Source organism: Dendrobium catenatum, unplaced genomic scaffold (assembly GCF_001605985.2).
Source record: "Dendrobium catenatum unplaced genomic scaffold, ASM160598v2 fragScaff_scaffold_992, whole genome shotgun sequence".
In the NCBI taxonomy this organism is placed as follows: Eukaryota; Viridiplantae; Streptophyta; class Magnoliopsida; order Asparagales; family Orchidaceae; genus Dendrobium; species Dendrobium catenatum.
The window spans coordinates 226,691-240,512 of NW_021319454.1; the positions used below are offsets into that span (position 1 = coordinate 226,691).

The 13,822-nt window shown below is 36.2% G+C and overlaps 1 protein-coding gene across 4 annotated transcripts in view; it reads left to right on the forward strand.

Annotated features, from left to right (window-relative positions):
* Positions 1 to 430: 430 nt before the first annotated feature.
* The window catches only part of LOC110113872, a 58,987-nt gene continuing 45,595 nt past the window's right edge, over positions 431 to 13,822 (forward strand). For 3 of the 4 annotated variants that reach the window (XM_020846584.2, XM_028697719.1, XM_028697717.1), the window contains exons 1-5: positions 432 to 586; positions 689 to 838; positions 924 to 1,035; positions 1,205 to 1,523; positions 2,003 to 2,216. In XM_020846584.2, coding sequence (XP_020702243.2) covers positions 467 to 586; positions 689 to 838; positions 924 to 1,035; positions 1,205 to 1,523; positions 2,003 to 2,216 — 915 coding nt within the window. In that variant the 5' untranslated portion in view covers positions 432 to 466. Of the gene's footprint in view, positions 587 to 688; positions 839 to 923; positions 1,036 to 1,204; positions 1,524 to 2,002; positions 2,217 to 13,822 lie in introns of all 4 variants that reach the window. The other variant, XM_028697718.1, reaches the window with a different exon arrangement.

Consider the following 13,822-nt stretch of genomic DNA (forward strand, 5'->3'; position numbering starts at 1 on the left):
TTTCTAGAATTGATTTGAGATCAGAGTATCATCAAGTGATGGTTAAAGAAGCAGAGATAAGTAAGACATCTTTTGGGATAGATATGGTCATTTTGAGTTTGTCGTCATGCTTTTTGGGTTGAGAAAGGCTCATGCTATTTTCATGGACATGATGAATTGGGTTTTCAAGGGTTATATAGATCAGTTTATGATTATTTTCATTGATGACATTTTGATATATTCAAGTCTCGCGCCACATTAGAGCCACTCGTTGCCTGAGCAAATAACTTTCATTACTTTAAAATAATTTTTTTTATAATTTCTTTTTTACGTTAGCAACTTGTAACCATGTTTATTTTAAAAATTTGTCATTTTTTTTTTCATGGGCTAGGAAGCTTTTATCTCATTAAAATGGAGTTTGTTCTAGTTACATCTTGTATGTTTTCTTCTAATTTGTTAATATTTTTCTATAGGGTTGTCAGATGAGATGCTTGATCTCCTTCTCTTTGCTTTGGAAGATCTAAAGAAGCTGCTAAAGGATCAGGGATCAGACCTCTTTATTGGCTTTGGAAGTTCTGAAGATGTTATAATGAAAATTGTCAATGAGGTTGGTGGATTTTCCTTAGCTCTTTCATTCCGTCAATTTTGAATTTGTATTCACGATTTCAATCATTCAAACATTGGTTTAAGTTCTACTTATTTGGAGTAGGTTAAAGCTGCCCAAGTTTTCACAGAGGAGGATGTAGACTACAATACTCGTAGGGTGATCAGTATTGTTGAATCTCGCTTATCAACTACATTGTTTCCATGGGGAAGTTCAAAGATCAGGCTATGGAGGGCTCCGTTTTATGATTTCAAGGTAGAATATGTCCCCCATTTATATACATTAACATCTTTTGCAGTTGTTTAAGAAGCATCTACATCACATGAATTCAATTTTTTAGGACATGAAGGGGATGCCTGCATCATACAATACCTTTCTAAAGTTGAAATTGCCAGTGTCGAATCCAACTGCTGCCCCTACCTTACCCATATTAAACATCGGATTGGAAAGAGGTAAATTTTGGACCTCGATTGTCATATTTCTCTGCATTGCATATTCGTACACGGAAAGAAGAGATAGGTACTAGTTAACTTGTTTTGTTTATTATCTGTAGTTTTATCATGTGGTGCTACCCAAGTTGATATATGATGGCCATTAAAGTATCATGTCTCATTTATCTAGGTGATCTACCAACAATTGATGATGTAAAAAGTTATCTGAATAATGAAAGTTGGACTTTCATGAAGAAAATATCAGCTCAAGATATTTTACAAAAGAAGCACCACAAAGAAGTTGTAAAGAAAGAAGATCTCATTGGAGGCCCTAATAATGTTTTGGAAATCAGTTCAAACGTGACCGTGGTGCATAAAATGAAAAAATCCAATTCGTTATTTGCATCTCATAATGGTTCTCAAGTGAAAGGTGGAACAGATGCTGTTTTGAACGCTTTAGCTGGTTATCTGAGATATCTGGAGGGAACAGGAAGGGATGATTGGCAAGAGTATGTAGCTCCCTGTTTGATTGCCTTAATTTGTTATTTTTTAATTTTGCAAGGCACTTCTTGGGTTGACATTTTTGAATCTCTCTCCCAATTCATTTTTTTCCCTTAGCAAGAATTGCTGATTTGTGGTTACTCATAATCACTAAATGATTCATATGTATGTAGAGTAGAAGATGTGTGACTTTTTTGTACGAATACTTTTTAGCCATATTCAATTATATGTCTATATTTTATCAGTTTTAAGTAAAATTGTAAATTCAAACGTTAAATTGTTTCTCTAACATTTACCCCTTTTTTTTCCATTCCATTGCTTGTTTGGTAATAATACTCAAGTTAGATTCTTGACTGAATCTCATACATACTCTTAAAGAATTAGTGATCTTTTTCTTCCTTCAAATTTACTATTATCCAATGACATTATTGAACACTATATTATTGAAGAAAAGGAAAGTATAAGTACTAGCTTCATTTTTCAACAGGGTTCATGATAAAATGGGTATGGCTGAAAGCAGGAATGGAGCTTCATTTGGTGCCATTTTTGGAGCTTCCCTTTATTTTGGAACCATATCTAGGAGGAGAATTCATTATGTAGCTATTAAATATGAGAAGGAACGTAATGCAGGATTCTTGTCTCCTTTTGGATACTCATCACCTACTGTTGCAACGGCAATTGAGACTGTTTGTTCCATGGAGGTATGATGAATTCCCAAACATATACAGTCTAGGATAATATGTGATAGTTGATGGAGGATGGTATAGGATTACCGTTTCTTAATAAAATTAGTATGATGTGAGGCATGTAAATCATACTAGAAAACTTAAGAATTTAGATATCACAAGTCACTAGACAAGCCAACAAATTACCTTATTTAAATGTAGACGCTAAATATGAGAATTTGAAGCCAGACAATAATGTAATATTGATTAAATTCGAAGAAATTATTAAGAAATTCAAATCATGCAAAATCAACGATAACTTTAATTTAGTGACCAAAATAAGTTCCTTGGCTGTGTCAAATTTAAACAAAATTGAGAGCACTAACAAGCAATAATAAAATATGCAAAAGAAATTAGGTCAATGAAAGAATTTATCAAAGAATTCGAAGCCTCAAGTTAGCACAATCAAACGACTTTCTTTAGATTTAAGTTGTCACAGTTGTATCTTACTAGAAAGAAGCGCAAATCTAACTTGCACATAAATGGAAAATTGGACGTTCAAAATTTTCTTCACTAAACATTAAATGCATGCCTCAAAATATTTATTTATAGACTCCTCATCCATATCTTATTAAATATGAATGAAAATTGCACGCATGATTATAAACTCTTTTATACATTAAAAATTTCCTTAATTAGGGAAAAACCCTAAATTCCTAAACTCAAAATTTTCGTCATTCATTCAATATTTTTCAATTAGAAATTTTCTTAGGTTAATAGAAACCTCATTTGTGAAGACATTTCCAAAGAAACAATTTTTGAGCAAAACCCTAATTTCCAAGATTTCATATTTTTCAAGAAAACACTTTACATTAGGGTTTAAAAATTTCCCCTAACCCTTCCCTAAACTTTTCTCAAAGGAACCTTAAAGAAAACTCAAGTTTTCCTAAAACCCTAAAAGTCTTCTCATCCAAAAATCTTTAGAAAGAGAGGAAAAATCAGTTCTAATACATACCTTTTCCTTCCCTTGACTTCCTCTTCAATTTCTCCAAAATTCCTCGCCGGAAAAGGTCGCCGGAGCCGTCGCCCGAAGAGCCCGAGCCGTCTGCCCCTAGGAGTTCTGCTCGGTTCGTGCGAATGGGGAAGGAGGGCTCAGTTTGCCTATTAAGGGAGAAATGAGGATTGCCAAAAGTCTATTTTACACTCACTTAAACTTTCTTCTAATCAAAAAGCATTAAGGGCAAAATTGTCATTTAGAACTTTTTGGAAATTTTAGCTCTCAAAATTTGATATGGGTTCTATACATCAAAACGATCAGAATTTTACACTCTATTTTATAAAATTATTCCAGTCGAAATCAAACAACTTCAAAATTTTCACTTAAAATTCGTCGCGGCGCTTTGAAAAGCGTGCGAGGTTTAAAACAGCATTTTCGGGTTTTACAATTCTCCCTCCCTTATAAAAATTTCGTCCTCAAAATTTAAGACAAGCTTAAGAAATCATACCTTAGTCAAATAGGTGAGAGTATCTCTCTCTCATCTCTGATTCCTTCTTCCAAGTAGCATCTTTCTCAGTTCCATGCTTCCACATAACTTTGACATAAGGAATCTCTCTAGTTCAAAGCTGCTTAACATCATAATCTATGATCTTCTCAGATTCTTCTACAAATGTCATATCTGGTTGGATATCTATTGCTTCAGTACTGATCTTCTAAGCTTCATCTGCAATGTATTTCCTCAAGGAAGAGATGTGGAATACTTTATGTACTCCACTCATGTGAGATGAAAAAATCAATCTGTAAGCCACACTGCCAACTCTCTCTGATATCTCAAAAGGGCCAACATACCTTGATCTCAGTTTTCCAATTTTGCCAAATCTCTTCACACCTTTCATAGGACTAACCTTGAGGAATACAAACTCTCCAACATCAAACTCAACAAATCTATGGTTGGCATCATAGTACTTCTTCTGTCTATCTTGCACAACCTTCAATCTATCAGGAATCAGTCTTATCTTTTCAATAGCATCATATACTAAATGAGCTCCAATGATCTTTCTTTCTCCTGTCTCAAGCCCAACATAAAGGAGTTCGACACCTCCTTCCATACAAAGCTTCATAAGGTGTCATACCTATACTTGCTTGGAAACTATTGTTATAAGCAAATTCAATAAGTGTAATGTGTGTCTCCCATTTGCCACCAAAATCAAGTACACATAATTTGAGTAAATCCTCTAAGGTCTGAATAGTCCTCTCTGATTGACCATCTGTTTGAGGGTGAAAGTCTGTACTGAAAGTAAGTCTAGTGTCCATTGCCTCTTGAACCTTCCTCCACAATCTAGAGGTAAATCTCCCATCTCTTTCTGATGCTATCGATCTTGGTACACCATGAAGTCTAACAATCTCATTAACATAAACACTTGCCAACTTCTAACAACATCAGATTGCTTGATAGGTAAAAATTGTGCCGATTTGATCAACCTATCAATTATCACCCATATAACATTATGACCAGTTCTAGATCTAGGCAATCTAACCACAAAATCCATGGCTATATCTTCCCACTTCCATTCCGGTATAGGTAAAGGATGCAATAAACCTCCTGGCTTTTGATGTTCTACCTTAACCATCTGGAAACTGTACACTTAGCCACTATTTCTTCTACACTTCTTTTCATCCTGGGCCACCAAAAGTATTCCTTCAAATCTTGGTACATCTTGTTACTACCTGGGTGAATGGTATAACTTGAATAGTGAGCTTCTTGAAGAATGTCCTTCCTCAAATCTCCAACATCTGGGATGCAAATTCTGCCTCTATACCGTAGTAGCTCATCCTCATCAAGCTCAAACTCCTCCACGTGACCAACCTTCACCAAATTTAGGACTTTCTCAAATTCTGCATCTTGTGGCAAAGCTTCCCTTATCTTATCCTTCAATGTTGATTGAATGATCATCTGATTCAAAGCCACAAACTCTGCATTATTGGGCTGGACTATAGAAATCTCTAACTTCTCCAAATCTCTGATCAACTCATATTGCTGTGGAATCATCCAACTAGCACTAGAAGTCTTCCTGCTTAAGGCATCTGCTACTACATTTGCTTTGCCTGGATGATATTGAATATCCAAATCATAGTTCTTGATAAGCTCCAACCATCTCCTCTGTCTCAAATTTAACTCTTTCTGTATGAAGATGTATTTTAAACTTTGGTGATCAGTAAATACTTCACACTTAACCCCATACAAGTAATGTCTCCATATCTTCAGAGCAAAAACCACTGCAGCTAACTCCAAGTCATGGGTTGGATAATTTCTTTCATGACTTTTCAGTTGCCTTGAAGCATAGGCAATGACCCTTCCGTTCTGCATCAATACACAACCCAACCCTTTGTGAGAGGCATCACTATAAAGTTGAAATCCATCCGTCGCTGAAGGAATAGTAAGCACTGGAGCAGTCATCAAACACTGTTTCAGTTTTTGAAAAGCCTTTTCACATTGATCTGTCCATACAAACTTCACTTCCTTTTGGGTCAATCTAGATAAGGGCATAGCTATTCGAGAAAATCCCTCAACAAAGCTTCTGTAGTAACCAGCTAAACCCAAAAAGCTCCTGATCTCCATCACAGTAGTGGGTTGTGGCCAATCTGCTATATCTTGTACCTTGTGCTGATACACAGAGATCTCTTCATTACTGATTACATGCCCCAAAAAGTTCACACTCTTCAGCCAAAATTCACACTTGGAGAACTTAGCATACAAATCATTATCTTTTAAGGTATACAATATTGACCTTAAATGATTTACATGCATCCTTTCATCTGGGGAGTAAACAAGTATGTCATCTATGAATACAATTACGAATAGATCTAAAGAAGGCTTAAAGATTCTATTCATGAGATTCATAAACACTGCAGGGGCATTTGTTAAGTCAAAAGGCATCACTGTAAACTCAAAATGCCTATATCTAGTGTTGAATGCTGTCTTTGCTATGTCCTCTTCTCTAATCTTGAGTTGATAGTATTTTGATCTCAAGTCTATCTTGGAAAACACAGAGGCACCCTCCAACTGATCAAACAAATCATCAATTCTCGGAAGGGGGTATTTATTCTTTATAGTCAGCTTGTTCAATTCTCTGTAGTCTATACAAAGCCTTAAACTTCCATCATTCTTCTTCACAAAAAGCACAGGAGTCCCAAGGGGAAGTGCTAGGCCTGATGAATCCCTTACTAAGCAATTCTTGTAATTGGTCTTTCAACTCCTTCAATTCTTTTATTGTCATTCTGTAAGGAGCTTTAATAACAGGCTCAGCTCCACTAACCAGTTCGATAGAGAAATCAATCTTCCTGCTTGGAGGCAAGCCAGGTAAATCTTCTGCAAACACTTCTGGATACTCTTGCACGACAGGTATATCCTCTAATCTTCTCTCTTCTTTCTTCTCCTCCTTAACATAAGCTAGAAAGCCTTCATGACCCTTCCTCAATAATTTGTATGCCACCAAGGAAGAGATTATCATAGAAGTTATGCTTCTCCCCTGGCATACAAAATTTAAGTTCTTTCTTATTACAGTCTATGGTCACAAAGTGGCAAGACAACCAATCCATACCTAGGATCACATCAAATTCCGTTAAGGGCAATAACATAAGATCTGCACCCAAATTTCTATCACCTACAATCAACTCCACATGACACCCCTTTTTGGTTTCTAACTGACTCCCATTGGGCATCAAGACTGATAAAGGTTTGAGCATAATTGAAGAAGACAAACCAACAGACTTAACAAACTCCTCCGAAATGAAAGAATGTGATGCTCCCGTATCAAACAACATCTTAACAGGCTTGTTATATACAAAGATTGTTCCTAAATATCATGCATATAACATAACAATATAACATAAAACTCATCTTACACATAAATCATAAAGGAATTCATTGACATTAAATAAAGTCCATACCTATGATAACATCAGAAGAGTCTTTTGCTTCTTGTGGGGATAGACCATAAACCCTCGGATGAACAGGTTGCCGAGCTTGGCCTTGAGTTGGAGTTGATGCAGTAGACTCCACCATCCTTAGCCTCCCAACAGTCCTCTGAGGAGCACTACTTGTTCTGGCCTCTGGAGTAGACTTCTGTCCCAAGATAGGACAAGACTTTGCCATGTGCCATGGCTGAGGGCACCAGAAACATGTGTTTGTGCCAGAAAGACACTCTCCCCTATGAGCCCTCCCACACTTATTGCACATAGTAGATGGAGTGCTGCTCTCTGAAGTGTTGGGCTTGGGCTTCTTCCAAATAGGCCTTCCAGAATGAAAAGATTGGACAGGTGTTGATCTATCTTCATTCTTCCTCTTCTGGAAGTCTCTCCTCCTCTGAGTACTCTGAAAATCCAGCTCAATCTTTCGTGCTCTCTCAACTAAAGTAGAGTAATCTTCAATACCCAAATATTCCAATGGCTGTCTAATGCTATCCCTCATGCAACAAAGGAAGCGGTGACATTGCATTAGGAATTAGATGAGAGGCATACCTAGAAAGCATCGTGAATTCAGTCTCATACTCTGTAATGGTCCTGTCACCCTGCACCAGTCTACTAAATTTGTCTTGCATTGACCTCCTAGCAGTCATTGGTACATACCAATCTTTAAACACCTTGAAAAACTTCTCCAATGTTATTTGGCTGCTAGGTCTTCCACCAAAAGTTTCTTCCAACTGACTTCTCCATCATCTTTCTGCTTCCCTATTGAAGGCATAAGCAGCTAAGGCTACCCTTCTATCCTGAGGGCATAGCATTCCCTCCAAAATCTTCTCAACCTTCATTAACCAATCCTCCGCCTCTATAGCTCCACCTCCCACAAATGATGGTGGCTTGATATCTTGGAATAATTTTAAATTCTTATCCATCACAATGCTTCCACTGCCTCCTGCTTGAGTCTGAGTATTCATTATCATATGTGTCATAGCCGCCATCATTTGAGTGAAAGAATCCAAAGTAGCATTAATGCTACTGCCTTGAGGCTCCACTACTGATGGCAATTTCCTTCTGACCTCACCAGTGTTGCCATCAGTGCCATTAGATTCAGGTTCCTCAGCCCTGAGACATAAATTAACAAAGCAATCTAAGCAATAAATAGCACAAGCACCTTATACCTACTCTAACCTATAGGATCATCCTATTGGCTCTTTCATAAAATCAATATTCCCAAATCCTTTGCTTTGATACCACTCTTTGTCACGACCCGGCCCGGTTAGCTCGCAATTACGAGGCGGGAACAGGGTCGGACAGGATGAAGATAAAAGAAACTTCACAATAAACAATTAACATATCTCCAAATAAGTACCAAATAAACTGAAAGAGTCACTAAAGAATCTTCCAATAAAAACACTTTTCATTTCCTCATTTCAAAGCACCAATATAAGGATTCTACATTAAGTTTACAAAATACAAAAGGGGATCCAAAAATTATTTTTCTTACTTATCATTTCTAAACCTTTTATACAAAATATCAAAACTCAAAAGAACCTGCCGCCTGTCGTCTCCCTACGACGGTAAGTGCGCAGTGGTTGGTCTGACATCTATCCTTTCCTAGATCCTCCTGAAAGGTGTTCCCACACGAGGGTGAGTCATAAACTCAATAGGTGCGAATGAAATTCAAATGAATTTAGAGCCAATAAAAGAAATCTAAATCATGCTTGAATGTTATAACAAAAGAAACATCAACATAAAGAAATATTGCTTTGAGGAAATGCATACCTTTACCTCAACTTTCAAGTGCTTTTTCCTTCATAATATTTTCATTTTTCCTTTAATATTTTGCCTCACATGATAGTCTCAAATGCATAACATGAATATGAAATGTTCATAATAGTTTAATATGTAAATATAACACCCGTCTCAGGAGTATCATTTGTATTGATCAGGTACATAAAATTTGGCTATTTTCTTTACCATTGGTTCATAGGAACCATCCTTTATCATGGCTCATAAGAGCCTCCTTTACCTTGGCTCATAAGAGCCTCCTTTACCATGTGATACTCCCGCGTTAACATGTACATACACTTATTATTTATATAACCATAAGAGATGATTTATGTAAATCATTCATAAACTAACCAAGTGTATGTTTCCTTAGAGATATTCATGCTTGTTATGTTTATGTGCACTTTTGCATGTAAAGAAGAAAGTCATGTATAGTAAGACTAGAGAAATGAGCATTGGATCCATTCATGAATTGTACATTTGCGTATAGAGAACCTTTGCATTTGCTTCAAGTGTCCATAAACTTATAAGGGAATATGAGCCATAAGAGTTTCATAATGAGCATAAAGGAATTTGTCATTTCAATGTAATTTGAAGGAAAGAAAATTTGTGTAAAATTTATAAAAACATCCATTCCACCTACCTCAATCTGTGCACCTCTTTCTTTGTCCGATCAAACTCTTTCCCTCCACACGATTTATATCTACAAGAGACATACAAAGAAAAACATAAGTGACTAATCCCTATATAATATCCTAAGCCCTAATTCTAAAGTAATAAAAGGGTTCTTTCTAATGTCTTGTTTATGTTCCAATTCAAGTCCTCCACACCAAATCATGATATCTCTCAAACACATTCTCTCTCAATTATGGTTTAGTCCAATTCCTTAGGTTTTAAGCATACAACACATTTTCCTACCCACAAAACATAATTAAAATAAAATCAATTTTCGGAATTAATGAAATAAAAAATTAGAAAATATAGTTTTTCAAGCAAAACCCATGTATTTGCCTCTAAAATCCTCCCAACAACTAATGAAAATCATAGAGATCAAAAATTCCTTAATTAAGGAAAAACCCTAAATTCCTAAACTCAAAATTTTCGTCATTCATTCAATATTTTTCAATTAGAAGTTTTCTTAGGTTAATTGAAACCTCATTTGTGAAGACATTTCCAAAGAAACAATTTTTGAGCAAAACCCTAATTTCCAAAATTTCATATTTTTCAAAAAAACACTTCACATTTGGGTTTAAAAAGTTCCCCTAACCCTTCCCTAAACTTTTCTCAAAGGAACCTTAATGAAAACTCAAGTTTTCTTAAAACCCTAAAAATCTTCTCATCCAAAAATCTTGAGTAAGAGAGGGAAAATCATAGTTCTAATACATACCTTTTCCTTCCCTTGACTTTCTCTTCAATTTCCCCAAAATTTTTCGCTGGAAAAGGTCGCTGGAGCCGCCGCCCGAAGAGCCTGAGCCGTTCGCCCCTAGGAGTTCCGCTCGGTTCGTGCGAATGGGGGAGGAGTGCTCGATTTGCCTATTAAGGGAGAAATGAGGATTGCCAAAAAGTCTATTTTACCCTCACTTAAACTCTCTTCTAATCAAAAAGCATTAAGGGCAAAATTTTCATTTAGAACTTTCCAAAAATTTTAACTCTCAAAATACTCAAAATCCGATATGGGTTCTATACATCAAAACAATCAGAATTTTACGCTCTATTTTATAAAATTATTCCCGTCGAAATCCGACAACTTCAAAATTTTTACTTAAAATTCGTCGCGGCGTTTTGAAAAGCGTGCGAGGTCTAAAATAGCATTTTCGGGTTTTACATTTTGTATAGCATAACTATCCTCAAATAGGATAGGAATGGGAATTGGAAAGAGAAAATCATAAGTAGCCAAATGCTCCTTGGAGCGTTGTGACGTTGGGAGAGGTGGCGGTGTGACCTTGTTTTTTTTGTTTGGGAGGGAATTTAGGAGAGTGCTGCGACGCTCAGCTTTTGAGTTTGAGAAATCTGGGAGCATTTGGAATATTCGGGGTGAGAGAGTGGGCGTCATGATGTTAGACCAAAAAATGTTATTTCTCTATATAACTATCTAAATCCATTTCATTTCCCCCCAACATTCCCTGTTGGAGAATTTTTGTATCCTCAAACGGATTGCATATTTTATCATCAAGTACGGCATAAGAATGATGATATATTACCCCGAAGGATAAAAATATCATTTCCTTATGGACTCAATAACAAAATTTACAATTATTTAACAGAGATTCCCCCACTCAATGTTTGGTTGAGTGGGGTTTATTTATTTCTGGGGTACAGACATCTCATAGGGGCAAGCCCCTATGGTTAATTACATCCCAAGCTTGATTTAGGAAAACTTTTGATTAAACTAGTGGTTTTCTTGTTTTGGAAGTCATTTAAATATTGGTTAAAGTTTGATTTTTGTTGTTTTAAAATCCATGAAAGTCTTGATTAAAGGGTTTTGGTCCTTTAGAATTTCAAAGAAGAGGTTTGAGCAACTAAGGATTGGATTTTGGGAATGAAAGCCAAAGGAGATGAAGTAGGGGCACTTGATTCTGAGAGGAAACTCAGAGGTGCCCAAACTATCCTATGTTGGGCTTTACATTTTAACAACCTAATTTTTTGTTTAAGTTGACATTTTTATTAGAATGTTGGGGCTTACATTCCAACAATACTTGTTGGAGGAATTGCCCGAAAGATGAGGGCTTATAGGGTGATTTGGAATCAACCCATGCCTCGGACCCTAAGACTAAGGTGAGGACTACCGATAGGTAGTGCTCGAACCTAGATCTAACGAGTGCAAAGAGGGACTTACAAGATACACCTCACAAGATGAGGAAAGGCTAGGCTTTAGATTCTAAGCCTAAGCGGGGTGTTCAATTGTTGAACTTAGATTCGAACAAATTGAGAGAAAGACTAGAATTTGGTTCTAAGTTCAACGATCCCATGTGACGGTAAGTAGAAGTTTAGGAAAAGCTTCAAACTATTATACATGGGGGGAGAAGTTGCATTTGTTTGTTGATTTTTGCATTTCAACGAACAAAGAAGAGGAAATAACCTAGGATTGATCCTAGAGTTAAAGGATTTATACAAAGATATGTTTAAGGCTTGAGGAGCCTTAAAATATCTTGCATGAGAAAAGATATGTTTGGTTTCTTGTGTTCTAACAAATGGGAGAAACTTAAAGTTTACTCCTAAGCTCAAGAGTTTAAGGCATGATGTATTTTAGGATCTAGAGAAATCCATAACACAACACATGATGAAGGTGGGTGATAGCTCCTAAGATAGACTAGGAGACATGCAATGAGGTATTTGAAGCCTTGGGGTGCTCCAAATAACATCGCATAAGAAGATGTAATTTGTAGTTTTTGGACTACAAATTAAGGGGGTCATCTACCCATATAGGTTAGGCAAATGAAATAGGCTAGATTTTGGAATCTCTAAGCCTAAAAAGAAATTCTTTCATTTGATCTTAGTCTCAAAACGAAAGAAAGGAAAACTTTAGATTTTTGGCTCTAAGCTACAAGATTTTCATATAATGATAGTTGGATTTTAGAGAATTCCAAATCATCATTTATGAAGGGAAAACGTTTATTGCTAACTTTGTGTTGTTAGCAAATGGAAATGGGAGAGAGGCTTAGGATTTGTTTTCCTAAAACCTTGATTCATGCACCATAATAATTGGGACTTAGAGAACGTCCCAACTATTAAGTGTAAAGGACATGTACATGAGGAAGGGAAAAGGACTATTCATTTGCTAGCTTTAGGGTTCCAACAAATGAGATGGAGAGTTTGGAATTTGGTCTCAAACTCAAGGGTGATATCATGTAAGAGGAGATCGTTCACTTGATAATTTTGTGTCTTAACAAATGAAAGAAGTAAACTTAGGATTTGGTCCTAAGTTTGGAGAAGTTCCTTAAACATGTGACGTTTAGAAGGAACAAAGAGAGGTGAACATTCTCTTAATTTTGAGTCTTAAGAGAATGGGTTGGTCTCCTACAACTTTTGGATGTTAGACAAGACAAAAAATATGAGATGCGACCTAGAGGTCGCAAGATTGGAAAAGATCCCTTGAACATTTGGTGTTCAAATCGATTTGTTCACTCACTTAATTTAGTTTGAGTGAAGGGGTGTATGAACCTAGAATTGGATTCTAAGGTCCAAGATTTTCATGTTGCGATATTATGGAATTTTGGGAGGTTCCAACTCATCACATATGAAAAGAGAGATTCATACAATTCGAATGAATGTTTGGATTCATTTGGAGGGGAGAGATTGATTCCCTAGGAGGTTTGGAAGACAACCTATAACACTATCAAAGCTCTACAAGAAAGTGGTTTTCTCTAAATCGTACCTAATATGATTTGGAAAATTGAGAGCTTGTATTTGGCCACATTATCTTGCAAATTAAGAGAAATGAGCTTAAATAATCCCTTAGTATGATGGAGCATTGATCATGGGCTTTTGAAGTCCATGAAATGCTCCAAATCAATCTCACCAACACTTAGGATTAAGTAAGCACATTTATGAAAATTTGCAAGTTAATACATTCACTAATTTAAGCAAGGAATAAATAACATATGGCTTGAATCATGATTTAGTATGGAAACATGTATCTTAAAGCCTTTAAGGGATCAAATCACTTTTGGCGTGATTTGGCCCATTAAAAGCATTAAAATGAGTTTCCAAACCTTGGAATATTTGCGTAACAAAAATGATTAGCCATCAACTTTTCTATCACAAACCATACAACGCATCCAAAGGCGAGTTTGATCGAACACACTTGCTCTAGGATTTTCGTAGTGAATCTTTGAGACTCACACTAGATCCTACAATAATTCATCACAAATATTTTGGATATATTGCAAGGCTT